The sequence below is a fragment of the Manis javanica genome, chromosome 11, assembly GCF_040802235.1.
Source record: "Manis javanica isolate MJ-LG chromosome 11, MJ_LKY, whole genome shotgun sequence".
Lineage (NCBI taxonomy): Eukaryota > Metazoa > Chordata > Mammalia > Pholidota > Manidae > Manis > Manis javanica.
This window is the reverse complement of record NC_133166.1, coordinates 68,039,589-68,055,888: the sequence shown is the minus strand read 5'-3', so window position 1 is coordinate 68,055,888 and position 16,300 is coordinate 68,039,589. Positions and strand designations below refer to the sequence as shown.

The following is a 16,300-nucleotide window of genomic DNA, read 5'->3' as shown; positions in this document are numbered from 1 at the left end:
AAAACTAAACAAACTAACTAGTCAGTCAACTGTCTTCAGCCTGAAGGTAGGGGATGTACCCCCTTTGGGCCCTTGAAGCTCCTAAGTCACCTGTCGCTGCATGATAAAGGACAGGAGCATTAGACAAGGAGGCTAAGACCAGAATGTCAAGCCTGCCTCTAAGGCCCTGTGTGACCTTGGACAGGTCACTTCCCTCTCTGAGCCTTAACAACCTCATTTCTAAAAGGGGTTTGAACAAGATGATTTCTATGGCCCCTCCTGATCCTAATACTCAAGCATTCTTCCTAGACACTAAAATTCACACTGTGTGCCTGGTACATGGGCACACAAATCACCACACTGGGAAAAGAGGACTAAAGCCCTCTTTGCAGATTGGGAATGCAACCGGCATTTCAGAGAATGGGGTGAGGGGACAGGGGTTTTGGGGGTCTCAGAAGAGGAAGCTGAGCTGCACCCTGATGGCCAAGTTCCATCTCTACTTCTGAGATGAGACAAGCAGCTGCAACTCCTTTGGGAATCTAAAGGCGATGCACAGACACCAGCCTCTCTGCAAACACTGGAAGCAAACACCAACTGAGCTGCCAAAAGCAATGTTGTTCTTCCTTTACCTGGATCCTGGGGCAAGAAAACAGCATCTGAATAGTGACTGAAGGACACATAGCTCTCGGTGCCATCTATGAGTCCATCATTTTGAGGGTTAAAGGTAATATTGGTAAAGCCAGCCACACAAGCCCTACAGGATGACAAGAGGAAAAGAGGCAGCTGAGACGTGTCCAACACCTCAGGCATGAAAAGCTTTGCATTCACAAGGCTCAGACTCCAAAGAGCAAGAATCAGAAGCCATTACCGATAGGAGCCCAGAGGTGCAAGCTTCCCGTTGTAATAGCCATGTGTGGTTGACTGATTCCCAACATCAACTTCATATTTTAGGACTTCAGACAGGCCTTGAGAACTTCTCTTGTCTTCTGTTGTTATGAGGTATGTCACATAAGTATCTGAGGCCCCCTTTTTGAAATCTTCATATGTGTATCTCAAAACATCTACAGATGGGTGAACAGCTAAGAAAGGCACACAGAAGCAAAGTTGTTAAGACACTGACTGTGGAGAGATTTAAGTCTCCCATGCTTGTAAATAATGACATTGATGCTAGGTAATAATGATGACACTGTCACTCTCAGTGTGCTTTCTATGCCAGGCTTCACTTACATTTTGTTCTAAGTCCTTTACTTACATTAACTCATTTACTCACCACAATGATCCCATTACCTAGGTTTACTTTCCCCATTGTACAGATGAGGACACAAAGGCATAGAAAGCTAGAAGGACCTGGGCGCAGGCCACACTGCCTATATGGTGGGCTGTATTCCTAGCCCAAGCCATCAACCTGAAGGGTGTGCTCACATCCATCACAGGCTGCCAGCAGTCAATCTGGTCACAAGGAAATATTTCCTCCCTCACTCAGCAAAGGTCTGAGCTTGGGATTTGCTGAAAATCTTCACAGCAAAACGACTAGTGTTTGAAGCAGACACAAACACAAAGACAGCCAGTGAGATCACAACATCACTTTTTGAAACTCTGCCCCAGGTTTATGACACCAGCCAATTCCTTGTCTTCCAGGACCCCCACACTCTTACTGTGTGTTTGATCTCTACTTTCTCAGGGAGATGAAGACAGAATCACTGATTGAAAGACTGGGCAGGGGCAGTATTGTATTATTCACATTTTGCTTAAAGAATCACCAAAAACAACAAAACTTGGCACTTTAAACCCAGGCCTTATGCAGATCACCCACACGCAGCTAACAAAGGAACCCTCAAGTCATTCCCTTCTTCCTACCAAAGAATTTAATAGAGCCCTTTATGGAAAAGTGGCTTGAATCCACCTCCTCTCTCTGCTATGAGGATGCTTTTTGCAAGTTCCCACTACAAATGCAAACCATTTTGGTTGCTTTCAAGAAAAAAATCACCCTTTAAGGATGATTCATGTGTGTGTGTGTGTGTGTGTGTGTGTGTGAGAGAGAGAGAAAGAGCGAGAGACTGATTTAGAGAGAAAAAGTTGGTTAAGACTAATATTCTGCCACCTAAAAGATCCAGTGGTATAAAAGAGAAGAATAACTTAGACTGGAGGTCACCAAGTGGTCCAGACCCACAGGCCAAATCCACACTGCCACCCATTTTGGTAAATACCATTTATTGAAAGAGCCACACCCATTGTTTACAGATTTCCTATGACTGCTTCCATGCTACAGTGGCAGAGTTGAGTTAGCTGCAACAGAGACTGTAAAGCCTGAGAACCTTCAAGTATTTGCTATGTAGCCCTTGATAGAAAGTTTGGTGACCCGTGACCTAGACCATTAGGCGAACAGCTTACCCCAGTGTTAAGACGGACATGCGTTGGTGTCTTTAACCCCATGCCTCAGTGGGCACAGAAGTGGCACCCAGGCACTGGCTGACTGTCCTGGAATGAGCCCTCCTTACCTTCCCCAGTGGTGAGAATGACAGCATAGGCTTTGATAGGTCCGTGGCTGGCTTCAAACCCACTGAACTTAACCTTTACCGAATTGTGACTGACAGAGGTAATGTTAGGGGATCCATCTGGAACAGGAGGATCTGAAACAGAACAAATAAAACATGATCACCCAACATTTAAAACCAAGAGGGAACAGTATTAAGGAGAGAATTTGGTGCAGTGACCTCCTGAAGTTCTGCCCTTGCTCTAGAAGCTGTGTGCTGGGCGCTTGCAAAGCAAATCCAGAAGCAAGAGGCAGGGGAGGGAACTGGTGAGAAGCAGAGATGGTAGCTCATAGGGGAGCCTGCCTGGTTCACGATGGGCACATGGGTGCCCAGCCACATGCCTGGGGTGCTCCCACAGCCTTGCTAAATAAAAATAACCTACCTTCTTGACCTTCTCCAGGTCCCTCCTGAACCAGGAGGGCCAGTTCCTTGCCATGAGAACTGGAGTATTAGAAGGAGAGTGAGAGGGAGACTGTGTGGCTGGAACGCTAAGGTGGGGCCTTGGGAGCTACACGCAGACACCTGCCGCCCACACAGACTCGGCACCAGAACCAGTCAGTGGGCTGGGAACGATGAGAAGCAGGTTCCCAGAGGGAAGCAAAGATGGCATGTAGAGAACGCACTTTCTCCTGAGACCTGGTCTCATTCCCGCTCATGTCCTTCAACACTTGAGTTCTCATTTTTGCAACAGTTGGCTTAAAATGCCACCAGAGTAACCCAGCCAACCTGCTTCCCAGAAAGTGGAAAAGCCAACACAGGAGAATTCCATGGCTGACCTTCACAATGGTGTACCTCCCCTCCTGAGCTAAGCTGGCAAAGCAGCTCTCTGAATTAACACAAAAGAAAGAAAACACCGAATTAAAGATCATCTCTTTCCACACACTTTCTCTTCCTAAATTTATCTTCCATGAACAAGTCCTATGTGTTCATTATTATATTCAAGATTCAGGGAGACTGAGAAAATTGATCTCCAAGAAGACCACAGTGCAATTCTCTCAATACAGCAAACTGTCTCTGCATGGCAGCCACAGGCCATACCAGCTGTTGAGCATTTGAAGTGTGACTAGTCCAAATTCAGATGTGCTATACATGTAAAATACAGACTGGATATCAAAGACTTAATAAAAAGAATAGGAAATATCTCATTAATATAATTTAAACAGATTACATGTTGAAATGATAACATTTTTAATATACTGAGTTAAACAAAATATGACTTAATTTCAGCCATTTCTTTTCGTCTTTTTTAATGTGGCTCCTAGAATTATACATGAGGCTCACAGAATCTTCTATTGGACAGAGCAGCTCTGAACACGCTTCAACAACCTCTCAAGTAACTGTCAGCAGTGACCACGTGGAGGCGCTGTCCCATATCTAATTGTCACCGGCCTCAACAGAGACTTCCAACACAGGCCCTCACCTTTCCCCTCACCAACTGCTCTATGCCTTTTAGCCACCCAGGATTCCCCAGCTTCCCACCCCAAGACTGTCCACTCTCACACTTACCTCAATTCTGTACTCCAGCAAGCCTGTCTGCCTTACTCACCATAGTGTCCCTTATCCCTGGTACACAGTAACCAACCAGCAAATGTTGGCTAAAGACTATCACTCCAGTTCTCAGCCATCCCACCAATGCTTCCTATCTTTCTCAGAGAAAATACAACTCCCCTTTTATGTTAAATTCTAAAAATGTTAAATTTGTACACTCAAAAAGCATGTTAAATTTCTACTTAAAAATGTGTACATAAGAATTACGCACATAAAAATTTGCACATAAGAATTATGCACATAAATTTGTGCATAAAAATCTGAGGAAAGGGAGCTACAGATCACTGGACTAAATGGTAGGTGGTCATCATCCAACCTTGCCATATATCTTTCAGCCTCAGAGAGCTTCTTCTCTCCACTAGGCACTGTGCTCAACCCTGGAGATACCAAATCAGACACAGTTCCTGCTCCTCAGCAGCTTTTACCCACTGAGAGAATGACATAATAAAGAGCTTGCACATAAAAAAAAAGCACCCACAGGTTCATTGTTTCTATCATCTTCTAGAGTGCTGTAGAAACCCAAAGGAGTATGACCCAGGTCCACCCTATACAGTTATGTACTACATAACACCAAGGAGCCCCACGCACATCATCGTCCATATGAATGGTGGCCCCTGGAGTTGTGCAGTACACAACCTGAGCAGCCACACTACCTCATCTAAATTGTGTAACAGTCCTAAAAGGTGGGTATAATTTCCCCCTTTTAAAACTAAGAAAAACAAGGTTCAGAGAGGTTAAGTAGCTTTTCTGAGATCACACAGCTAGTAAAAGAAGGACTAAAAATTAATCTCAGGTCTGCCTGTCTAAATCTAATGCTCTGTCCACAGAACCCCTCAACTACTTTTCAAGTCAGTGTCCCTATACTAAGAGGCCATTTTTTTCTTACTATCACAACCATTACTTCTTTAGAAATTGTCCATTGTGATACCCTAAAGGAAAAATATCCAGAAGGCAAAAAGCACAAAGAAAACCAACTCACCAGGTTGACCTAAGACATAACTTTATCAAAGACATGGGAGCAAAAGACAGATAAAAATGAAGCTAAGATAACAAGAAGCAATTTCTCCCACCCCACAAAAAAACACATGAGCAAGAAAAAATTAACTAGGGGAATCCCCTGCACAGTGTGTGATCCCCTATTTTATGGACCTTGTTAATATGGATTGTAGGAAGATACAAATCTCAACTGAGAATCTAGTAATAGTGAAAAAAAAGTCTTCTTAAATGTTTAAGTGTGATGATAATAGCAAAGTGGTTATGTTTGAAAGAAGGGCAAAGGAGTCCCTTTCTTGGAGCAATACATACTGAAATGCTACAAACAAAATTATCAAATGACCAGGACTGGTCTCCAAATAATCCAGTATGGGAGGAGGGGGTATAAATGAAATGAGATTGGTCAAAGGCTGGAATATGTTCCACAGGGTAATGATAGATAAGTGGGTTTCTTTATGCTTTCCTCTACTTTTGTATGTATTGGAACATTTCTATAAAAATGCTTTTCTTTAATGCAGCAAGGAAACTCATTACTTAAGAGAAAATGTAGCAAATGAATTATTCTGTAAAGCAAAAGAAACTTTTAGAATGTAAAGAATGAGCCCCTTTTACTCTGCTTTTTTACACTAGATTTTTATAGACCTGAGTTTACACTCTATGCCAACAAAAACAAATATTTTAGCAGAAATTTTTTTAAAAAGAGGTTTCTGGGCCATATTTTCAGACCCACCCACAGGGTCAGCCTCTCCAGGGTGACCACAAAGCCCACCTGTGACACCAGTGTGGCAGATGCTCTGGGCAGGGAGTACTGGGTTGGTGTTGCAGGACAAAGCAGTGATACTGACGTTGTACGAGGTAAAAAAATTCAAATGTGTGACTTCCATCCTGTACTCAGTGCCATTCTCCAAGGAGCAGCTCTCCAGGTTGGTCTTATTTTCCCAAGCTTCACTGCTCATCTCCAGCAAGAAGCCTCTGCTGGTGCCAGGAGGGCAGGCCCACTTGAGGACCAAGGCTGGCTCTTTGGGGACTTCCTCACAGTGGACGGTGGCTACTGGTGCAGCATCTGTAAGTCAAGCACAGCACATCGTGAGGTTCTGGGATGTGCATTTTTGCAAACACTGACTCTTGGGGAGCAGTAGAACCCTGGCCCATCTGTGAGGAGAGGACAGTCATGTGGTATGGCAGAAGAGGCAAAGGACACTTAGGCTGTTTCCATATCCTAGCTGTTGTAAATAGTGCTGCAATTAAACATAGGGGTGCATATGTCTTTTTGAATCTAAGAAGTTGGTTTCTTTGGGTAAATTCCTAGGAGTGGAATTCCCGGGTCAAATGGTATTTGTATTATTACTTTTTTGAGGAACCTCCATATTGCTTTCCACAATGGTTGAACTAGTTTACATTCCCCACAGCAGTGTAGGAGGGTTCCCCTTTCTCTGCATCCTTGCCAGCATTTGTTGTTCCTATTCTTTTCTATGTTGGCCATCCTAACTGGTGTGAGGTGATATCTCATTTGGTTTTCATTTGCATTTCCCTAATAATCAGTGATGTGGAGCATCCTTTCATGTGCCTGTTGGCCACCTGAATTTCTTCTTTGGAGAAGTGTCTCTTCATATCTATCCCCCTTTTTCTGTGTTGCTTTTTGTACGTTGACACGTGTGAGTTCTTTATATATTTTGGATGTTAACCCCTTGTCGGATATGTCATTTAAAAATGCATTCTCCCATACTGTAGGATGCCTTTTTGTTCTACCAATGGTATCCTTTGCTGTACAGAAACTTTTTAGCATAATGTAGTCCCATTTGTTCACTTTTTATTTTGTTTCCCTTAGAGAAGGAGATATGTTCAGGAAAAAGTTGCTCATGTTTATATTTAAGAGATTTTTGCCAATTTTTTTTACTAAGAGTTTTGTAGTTTCATAATTACATTCAAGTCTTTCATCCATTTCAAGTTTACCTTTGTGTATTGGGTTAGACAAGAATCCAGTTTCATTCTCTTGCATGTAGCTGCCCAGTTTTGCCAACATCAGTTGTTGACGAGGTTGTCATTTCCCCATTGTACATCCATGGCTCCTTTATCATATATTAATTGACCATATATGCTTGGGTTTATATCTGTGCTCTCTAGACTGTTTCATTGATCTATGGGTCTGTTCTTGTGCTGGTACCAAATTGTCTTGATTACTGTGGCTTTGTAGTAAAGCTTGAAGTCAGGGTGCATAATTACCCCAGCTTTATTCTTCCTTCTCAGGATTGCTTTGGCTATTCGGGGTCTTTGGAGGTTCCATATGAATTTTAGAACTATTTGCTCTAGTTTGTTGAAGAATGCTGTTGGTATTTGGATAGGGATTGCATTGAATCTGTAGATGGCAGGATGACCATTTTGGCGGTATTAATTCTTCCTACCCATGAGCATGGGATATGTATCCATTTATTGGTATCTTCTTTAACTTCTCATGAGTGTCTTGTAGTGTTCACAGTATAGGTCTTTCACTTCCTTGGTTAAGTTTATTCCTAGGTATTTTATTCTTTTTGATGCAGTTGTGAATGGAATTGTTTTCCTGGTTTCTCTTTCTGCTAATTCATCATTAGTGTACAGGAATGTAACAGATTTCTGTGTATTAGTGTATCCTGCAACTTTGCTGAATTCAGATATTAGATCTAGTAGTTTTGGAGTGGATTCTTTAGGGGTTTTTTTTATGTATAATATCATGTCATCTGCAAACAGGGACAGTTTAACTTCTTCTTTACAATCTGGATGCCTTTTATTTCTTTGTCTTTTCTGATTGCCATGGCCAGAACCTCCAGAACTATGATGAATAAAAGTGGGGAGAGTAGGCATCCTTGTCTTGTTCTCAATTATTAAAGGAAAAGCTTTCAGCTTTGTGCTGTTAAGTATGATGTTGGCTGTGGGTTTGTCATATATAGCCTTTATTATGTTGAGATATTTGCCCTCTATACCCATTTTGTTGAGAGCTTTTATAATGAATGGATATTGAATTTTTTCAAATATTTTTCAGCATCTATGGAGATGATCATGCGGTTTTTGTCCTTTTTGTTGATGTGGTAGATGATGTTGATGAACTTGGAATGTTGTACCATCCTTGCATCCCTGGAAAAAATCCTACTTGATGATAATAGATGATATTTATGATGTATTTTTAAATTTGGTTTGCTAATATTTTGTTGAGTATTTTTGCATATTTGTTCATCAGGGATATTGGTCTGTAATTTTCTTTCTGTGGTGTCTTTGTCTGGTTTGGGTATTAGAGTGATGTTGGCCTCATAGAATGAGTTTGGGAGTATTTCCTCCTCTTCTACTTTTTGGAAAACTTTAAGGAGTATGGGTATTAGGTCTTCCTTAAATGTTTTATAAACTTCAGCAGTGAAACCATCTAGTCTAAGGATTTTCTTCTTAGGTAGGTTTTTGATTACCAATTCAATTTCATTGCTGGTAATTGGTCTATTCAGATTTTCTGCCTCTTCCTTGGTCAGCCTTGGAAGGTTGTATTTTTCTAGAAAGTTGTCCATTTCTTCTAGGTTATCCAGTTTGTTAGCATATAATTTTTCATAGTATTCTCTCATAATTCTTTGTATATCTGTGGTGTCTATAGTGATTTTTCCTTTCTCATTTCTGATTCTTTTTATGTGTGTAGACTCTCTTTTTTTCTTGATAAGTCTGTCTAGGAGTTTATTTGCTTTGTTTATTTTCTCAAAGAACCAGCTCCTGCTTTCATTGATTCTTTCCTTTGTTTTATTATTCTTGATTTTATTTATTTCTTCTCTAATCTTTATTACGTCCCTCCTTCTACTGATTTTGGGCCTCATTTGTTCTTCCTTTCTAGTTTTGCTAATTGTGAGTTTAGACTGTTCATATGGGATTGTTCTTTCCTAAGATGGACCTATATTACAATATACTTCCCTCTTAGAAAAGCCTTCACTGCATCCCACAGATTTTGTGGTGTTGAATTATTATTGTCATTTGTCTCCATATATTGCTTGATTTCTGTTTTTATTTGGTCATTGATCGATACATTATTTAGAGTCATATTATTAAGCCTTCATGTGTTTGTGTGCATTTTTGTTTTCTTTGTGTAATTTATTTCTAGTTTCATACCTTTGTGGTCTGACAATTTGGTTGGTACAATTTCAATCTTTTTGAATTTCTGGAAGCTCTTTTTGTGTCCTAGTATATGATCTATACTTGAAAATGTCGGGAGAAGCACTCATCACGGCCTGCACAGCATCCCCAGGTTGCCCTCCAAGGGTGCTGCAGTGGCCGCCTTCTCTTCAGCGCCATCTTTTGCATTGTGAGAGAAGGACCAAGAAAGGTGTGAAGGCTGAGCACCCATTTTAATGAAATCCCTTCCACCTTCTTCTGCATGAAAGCCAGACTATGAACAGCACACCTGGGCACCATCCACACCCTGGCCCATGACCGCCTGGGATTCACGTCCTATGCCTCACCCTCCTGCTCCCATGGATCCGCTGCCACCCTGGCCTCCTGCTCTTCCTTCAACACAGTAAGAACACTGCAGCCTCAGGCCTCAGCACTGGCTGCTCCGCTGCCTGATATCCACATGGCTGGCTCCCTCACTTCCTTCAGGTCTCTGCTCAAAATTCACCTTTGCCCACCTTCCCTGGGCCCCCTGGATAAACATCTCATCTCCCCTTCCTTGTTTTTTCTTCCCCTCTCCTCAGCAGTAACCATCATCTAGTAACTTATTTATCTTGTTTATTATGCCTTCCCCTACCAGAACAAAAGTTCCAGGAAGGCAGGGACTTAGATCTGAGTCATTTAAAAGGGCCTTGCAAAGTAAGTGCACCATAAATATTTGCTGGACGACTAAATGATGATAGTAACAAGACAACACTAATAAGTTCACAGAATGTCTCAGAGAGCTCAGAGCCTATTACTGCATGCCACATGGAACCTAATAAACTAAGTCTGGGAGGACCTCCCATCAAGATCAGTACCACACAAGAAGGAGGCAAACACCTGGACCTACTCACCTGTGCAAAATGACTGGCAGACAGGCACCAGCGACCTGGTGACATTCTGCATTTGGGTCAGGATCTCTGCTGTGTACAAAGAGCCAGGTGTTAACTCTGTGACTGTCGCACTGGTGAGGCCAACACCTGTGACTATTTCTGTCGCCTTGTGAGCCTCTCCATCCTCATAAATAAGAAGGCGGTAAATATACATGGGAGAAGCTTTATCAAAGTTCTGCCAACGTAAGGTTGCTGCTGTGGTGTTGACACTTATTTCAAGGTTGGAGACATTGCTGGGCCCTTATTTTAAAAAAAAAAAGATGTAGATTAGCTTGAATTCCATGACTCTTTTACGGAGTGCATTTAAATACAGCCTAGCTCCTCTTGGGAAAGAATGAATAAAGCTATATTTTGTGACTCAAAAGATGGAAGGCTTCCCAAAAAGACACTCAGAAAATAATTAGATTAAATCTCAAAACAATTAGTTTTCAGGCTTCTTTTAATATTTTATCTGAAATATATTTTCAAGATAAAAGTCCCTATTTTTGAAAACAGATAAAGAAGGAGAAAAATTTACTGGAAAGATCATAAGCTGCCATCTCTACCACATATTTAGGCCAAGTAGTAGTACATCACCTCCCACACTGTTGCTGCACACTCACTTGAGCAGAACCTTCCAATGTCACCATGATGGGGCCACCCTCCTCTAGTCCATATGCCCAAGGAATGAATGGAACAGTCATGTTTCCCATGCTTATGGGATCATTTTTACATGGCTCAGCACCACTGCCCCATGAAAACACTGAACCTTCTCTTAGGCTGTCGTTTAAGGAGTTTCACTTTCTACCTGGAGCCCGGACACACAATGGTCCTTTACCTCATCATTTAACAAGTGCTAACTTCTCACCCTTCAAATGAAAGTCAGGGCAAATATACTCTTAGGAGGGTATCCTAAGAGACTTACATGTGTACTGTTCAATGGTGCTGGAGTTTCCCCAGACATCGCTCAGTTCTGGAGAGACTGTGATGTTATATAAGGTGCCTGGGATCAGGCCCCTGAGAGTGGCTGCTCTGTGAGAAGTGTTAGTGTTGTTAGTGCCATACTCAGATTGTATGCTTAGATGGTAGATGTATCCAGACACATTGTCTGTATTCTGCCATTCCAACTGCATTTCAGTTGTGGTAATATGGAGCACATGGATGTCAAACACTGCACTGGGGTCTGGTCGAAGGAAAGGAAGAAAAAAATGTGTTAATGACCATCAGAATATTCAGCTTTATTTCAAAGTGTATCAAGAGAACCTGCTCTTTTGCCATCAAGCTCTGAAATGAGTTCACAAAGACCAAACACCAAAACTTAGGTGAGAAACACACACTCTCTTCTTTCAAGAACGTTGGCTTTTCCGTAACACATTAATTTACCAGTTTATCCTATCAACTTTCTAGTCTTTTGTTTTTATCATAATAATGCCCCCTTTGGGGGTCTTCTGGAGTAGAAACCATGTTCACCTTCTTGATCACAGCACTGGTGACCAGATGGGTTCAGTTTCTGAAAATTCATCAGACTTAGAATGTATGTGCTTTTCAGTATGTACTTTATGTCTCAATATCTACAGCACAGGTTTGAACTGCATGGGTCCACTTAAAAGTAGTTTTTCTTTTCAATAAATACACTGGAAAAAGATTTGTGACAATTTGAAAAAATTTGCTTTTCCCAGCTTCCTTTATTGTATGAATACAGTATATAATACATTTGACATAAAAAATATTTTTTAATTGACAGTTTGTTATCAGTAAGGCTTCCAGTCAACCAAAGGCTATTAGTAGTTAAGTTTTGGGAGAGACAAAAGTAATACTCAGATTTTCGATTGTGCAGAGGTGGGGTTGAGGGGTCACTTACCCAACTGCTGCATTGTTCAAGGGTCAACTATGGTTTCTTGGGTGTTTTTTAATCACTCCCTCAAAAGAAAACATCTTCCTGTAACTTAGGCACACCAAAGGACAAACAGAAATGGACAGCTAACATTTATGAAGTGGGAGCATTCGAGGCAGGGAATGGCATGAAGAAAAACATGGGCGACCTCCACACTCAGAGCTAGGACAGAAGCAAAATTGCCCACATGAGTGTTCTGCGTCCTGCACCACTCATATCATCTCACCTCCACACACTGAACCATCTGCAGTATGAATACACAAACTAAGGCCCAGAAGTAATGACAGAAGAAGGCCTCTTTTCTGCCCTTGCTTTCAAAACTTTTCCCTTTACCTGGTAAATAAGGTGACCTCTAACAAGAAGAACTGGGTGGCTGGAGGGCAAAAGAAGGAAACACTTCACTGTAAAATTATTTATTGTTTTAAGTTTGTTTTTTTAATATTATACCACATGCATGTTCTATCTACTCCAAAGTTAATTTATTTTTAAAAGTGGGAAGCATCTCAGAGAATCTTCTTTCCCTATTACCAGATTACTGATGTCAAAGGCCCCATAGACAAGACCATTAAAGGCAGCCATTTTCTATAAACATAAAAAAACTAGAAATAACCTAAATAATCTATAAAAAGAGAAGGGCTGGATTAATGATGGCAGCGTGAGAGGATAGACAGAGGCTTCCTCCTAAAACCTGATACAATTAGAAAATTTAATTGGTGCAACTAATCCTGAGAGAGCAACAGGAAAGAGGAAGGCGTCAGACTGTACACACCTGGAGAAAAGAGCAGACCTCACCGAACGGGGTAAAGTACAAGAGCTCTGGCTCTGTGGGACCCTAGCCCTTCCCCAGCCCCAGCTCACCGGCGGGAGAAAAAGAAACAGAGCAGGGAGGGAGTGGAAGGCTTGGGACTGCTGAATCCCTAGCTCCAGAGATCTGCGCTGGGAGCACAAACCTACATTTCATGGTGCTTTCATGAGACTCACGTGATTACAGGGTTGGAAAGTTAATACAAGCAGAGTTCCCGGGGAGACTGGGATACCAGCTGCTTGTGGAAAGCAGGGATCCATATCCAGCTGCTCTGGGACAAAAACATACCTGTGTGACCGGCCCACTGGCTCAGGCAGTGGAGACAGGTACAGCAGCCAAGAGGTGTGAAACAGCTCTTTCCTCCCCCCAGGCACCAATACCACTCCCCTGCGACCCACGACATTCCATTAGGGGCTGAACAGCGCCAGAACAGAGCTTCTGGACACTAGAGGGCGCCATATACAAACATGAGACACCAAAGGAACCTTGTCCAGAGTAAAATTATTAATACAACTCCGGAGAAAGATTTAAATGACATAGACCTTCTGACTCTTCCTGAGAGCGAATTCAAAATAAAAATCATCAATATTCTAATGGATGTATGGAAAGACATCCAAGAACTCAGGAATGAATTCAGGTCAGAGATCCAATTCTTGAAGAGTACGATGGAGGGTAATTAAAAGCAGGTTGGATACAGTGAATGAGACAAATGAAATAGAAACTAGAGAAGAGGAATACAAAGAAGCTGAGGCACAGAGAGAAAAAAGGATCTCTAAAAATGAAAAAATAGTGAGAGAAATTTGTGACCAATCCAAGCAGAACAATATTCACATTATAGGGATACCAGAAGAAGAAGAAGAGAGAGAAAGGGATAGAAAGTGTCTTTGAGGAGGTAGTTGCTGAAAACTTCCCCAATCTGGGGAAGGACATAGTCTCTCAGGCCATGGAGATCCACAGACCTCCCAACACAAGGGACCCAAGGAAGACAACACCAAGGCACATAGTAATTAAAATGGGAAAGATCAAGGATAAGGACAGACTTTTAAAAGCAGCCAGATGCAGAAATAAGATCACATACAAAGGAAGGCCCATCAGGCTAACATCAGACTTCTCAGAAGAAACCTTACAGGCCAGAAGGGAGTGGCATGATGTATTTAATGACATGAAGCAGAAGGGCCTGGAACCAAGATTACTTTATCCAGCAAGATTATCATTTAAATTTGAAGGAGGGATTAAACAATTACCAGATAAGCAAAAGCTGAGAGTTTACCTCCCACAAACCATCTCTGCAGTCTATTTTGGAGGGACTGCTACAGATGGAAGTGTTCCTAGGGTTGGATACCTCTCACCAGAGGTAGTAAAACCCCAGTACGGAGGGTGGAACAGCTGATGGCGAGGCAAATGCAAAAGTAAATTGACTATCCCCAAAGTCAATCAAGGGATAGACAAAAAGTACAGAATTTGATACCTAATATATAAAGAATAAAAGAGGAAGAAAAAGGAGGATAAACAGAAAAGAACCTTTAGATTGTGTTTGTAACAGCATACTAAGTGAGTTAAGTTAGACTCTTAGATAGTAAGAAAAGTAACCTGGAACCTTTCATAACCACAAATCTAAACTCTGCAATGGCAATAAATACATACCTATCGATAATCACCCTAAATGTACATGGACTGAATGCACGAATCAAAAGATATAGAGTCACTGAATGGATATAAAAACAAGACCCATCTACATGCTGCTTTCAAGAGACTCATGTCAAACCCAAAGACATGCACAGACTAAAAGTCAAGGGATGGAAAAAAGATATTTCATGCAAACAACAGGGAGAAAAAAGCAGGTGTTGCAGTACTAGTATCAGACAAAATAGACTTCAAAACAAAGAAAGTAACAGGAGATAAAGAAGGACATTACATAATGATAAAGGGCTCAGTCCAACAAGAGGATATAACCATTCTAAATAAAAATGCATCCAACACAGGAGCACCAGCATATGTGAAACAAATACTAACAGAACTAAAGGAGGAAATACAATGCAATGCATTCATTTTAGGAGACTTCAACACGCCATTCACTCCAAAGGACAGATCCACCAGAGAGAAAATAAGTAAGGACACAGAGGCACTGAACAACACACTAGAACAGATGGACGTAATAGACATCTATAGAACTGTACACCCAAAAGAAACAGGATACACATTCTTCTCAAGTGCACAAGGAACATTCTCCAGAATAGACCACATACAAGGCCACAAAAAGAGCCTCAGTAAATTCAAAAAGATTGAAATTCTACCAACCAACTTTTCAGACCACAAAGATATAAAACTAGAAATAAATTGTACAAAGAAAGCAAAAAGGCTCACAAACACATGGAGGCTTAACAACACGCTTCTAAATAGTCAATGGATCAATGACCAAATTAAAATGGAGATCCAGCAGTACATGGAAATAAATGACAACAACACAAAGCCCCAACTACTGTGGGATGCAGCGAGAGCAGTCTTAAGAGGAAAGTATATAGCAATCCAGACATATTTAAAGAAGGAAGAACAAACCCAAATGAATAATCTAACATCACAATTATCAAAATTGGAAAAAGAAGAACAAATGAGGCCTAATGTCAGCAGAAGGAGGGACATAATAAAGATCAGAGAAGAAATAAACAAAATTCAGAAGAATAAAACAATAGCAAAAATCAACAAAACCAAGAGCTGGTTCTTTGAGAAAATAAACAAAATAGATAAGCCCCTAGCCAGACTTATTAAGAGAAAAAGAGAACCAACACACATCAACAGAATCAGAAATGAGAAATGAAACATCACGACGGACCCAACAGAAATATAAAGAATTATTAGAGACTACTATGAAAACCTATATGCTAAGAAGCTGGAAAACCTACAAGAAATAGACAACTTCCTAGAAAAATACAACCTTCCAAGACTGACCAAGGAAGAAACACAAAATCTAACCAAACCAATTACCAGCAAAGAAATTGAAACAGTACTCAAAAACTACCCAAGAAAAAAAACCCCGGGCCAGATGAATTTACCTCATAATTTTATCAGACATACAGAGAAGATATAATACCAATTCTCCTTAAAGTTTTCCAAAAAATAGAAGAGGAGGAAATACTCCCAATACTATGAAGCCAACATCACCCTAATTCCAAAACCAGGCAAAGACCCCACCAAAAAAGAAAATTAGAGACCAATATCCCTGATGAACATAGATGCAAAAGTACTCAATAAAATATAAGCAAACTGAATTCAAAAATATAACAAAAGGATCATACACCATGACCAAGTGGGATTCATCCCAGAGATGCAAGGATGGTACAACATTCGAAAATCCGTCAACATCATCCACCACATCAACAAAAAGAAGGACAAAAACCACATGACAATCTCCATAGATGCTGAAAAATCATTCGACAAAATTCAACATCCATTCATGATAAAAACTCTCAGCAAAATGGTAATAGAGGGCAAGTACCTCAACATAATAAAGGCCATATATGAT

At 41.0% G+C, this 16,300-nt stretch overlaps 1 protein-coding gene across 9 annotated transcripts in view; it reads right to left on the bottom strand.

Moving 5' to 3' along the window:
• Positions 1-16,300, bottom strand: part of PTPRJ (protein tyrosine phosphatase receptor type J) — a 240,142-nt gene that overhangs the window by 36,103 nt on the left and 187,739 nt on the right. For all 9 annotated transcript variants that reach the window (XM_073216573.1, XM_073216568.1, XM_073216569.1 and 6 more), the window contains exons 8-13: positions 11,007-11,264; positions 10,064-10,342; positions 5,824-6,117; positions 2,478-2,609; positions 848-1,058; positions 609-733 (exon numbers count right to left, since the gene is read on the bottom strand). In XM_073216573.1, the coding sequence (XP_073072674.1) occupies positions 609-733; positions 848-1,058; positions 2,478-2,609; positions 5,824-6,117; positions 10,064-10,342; positions 11,007-11,264 (1,299 nt within the window). The remainder of the gene's footprint in view (positions 1-608; positions 734-847; positions 1,059-2,477; positions 2,610-5,823; positions 6,118-10,063; positions 10,343-11,006; positions 11,265-16,300) is intronic.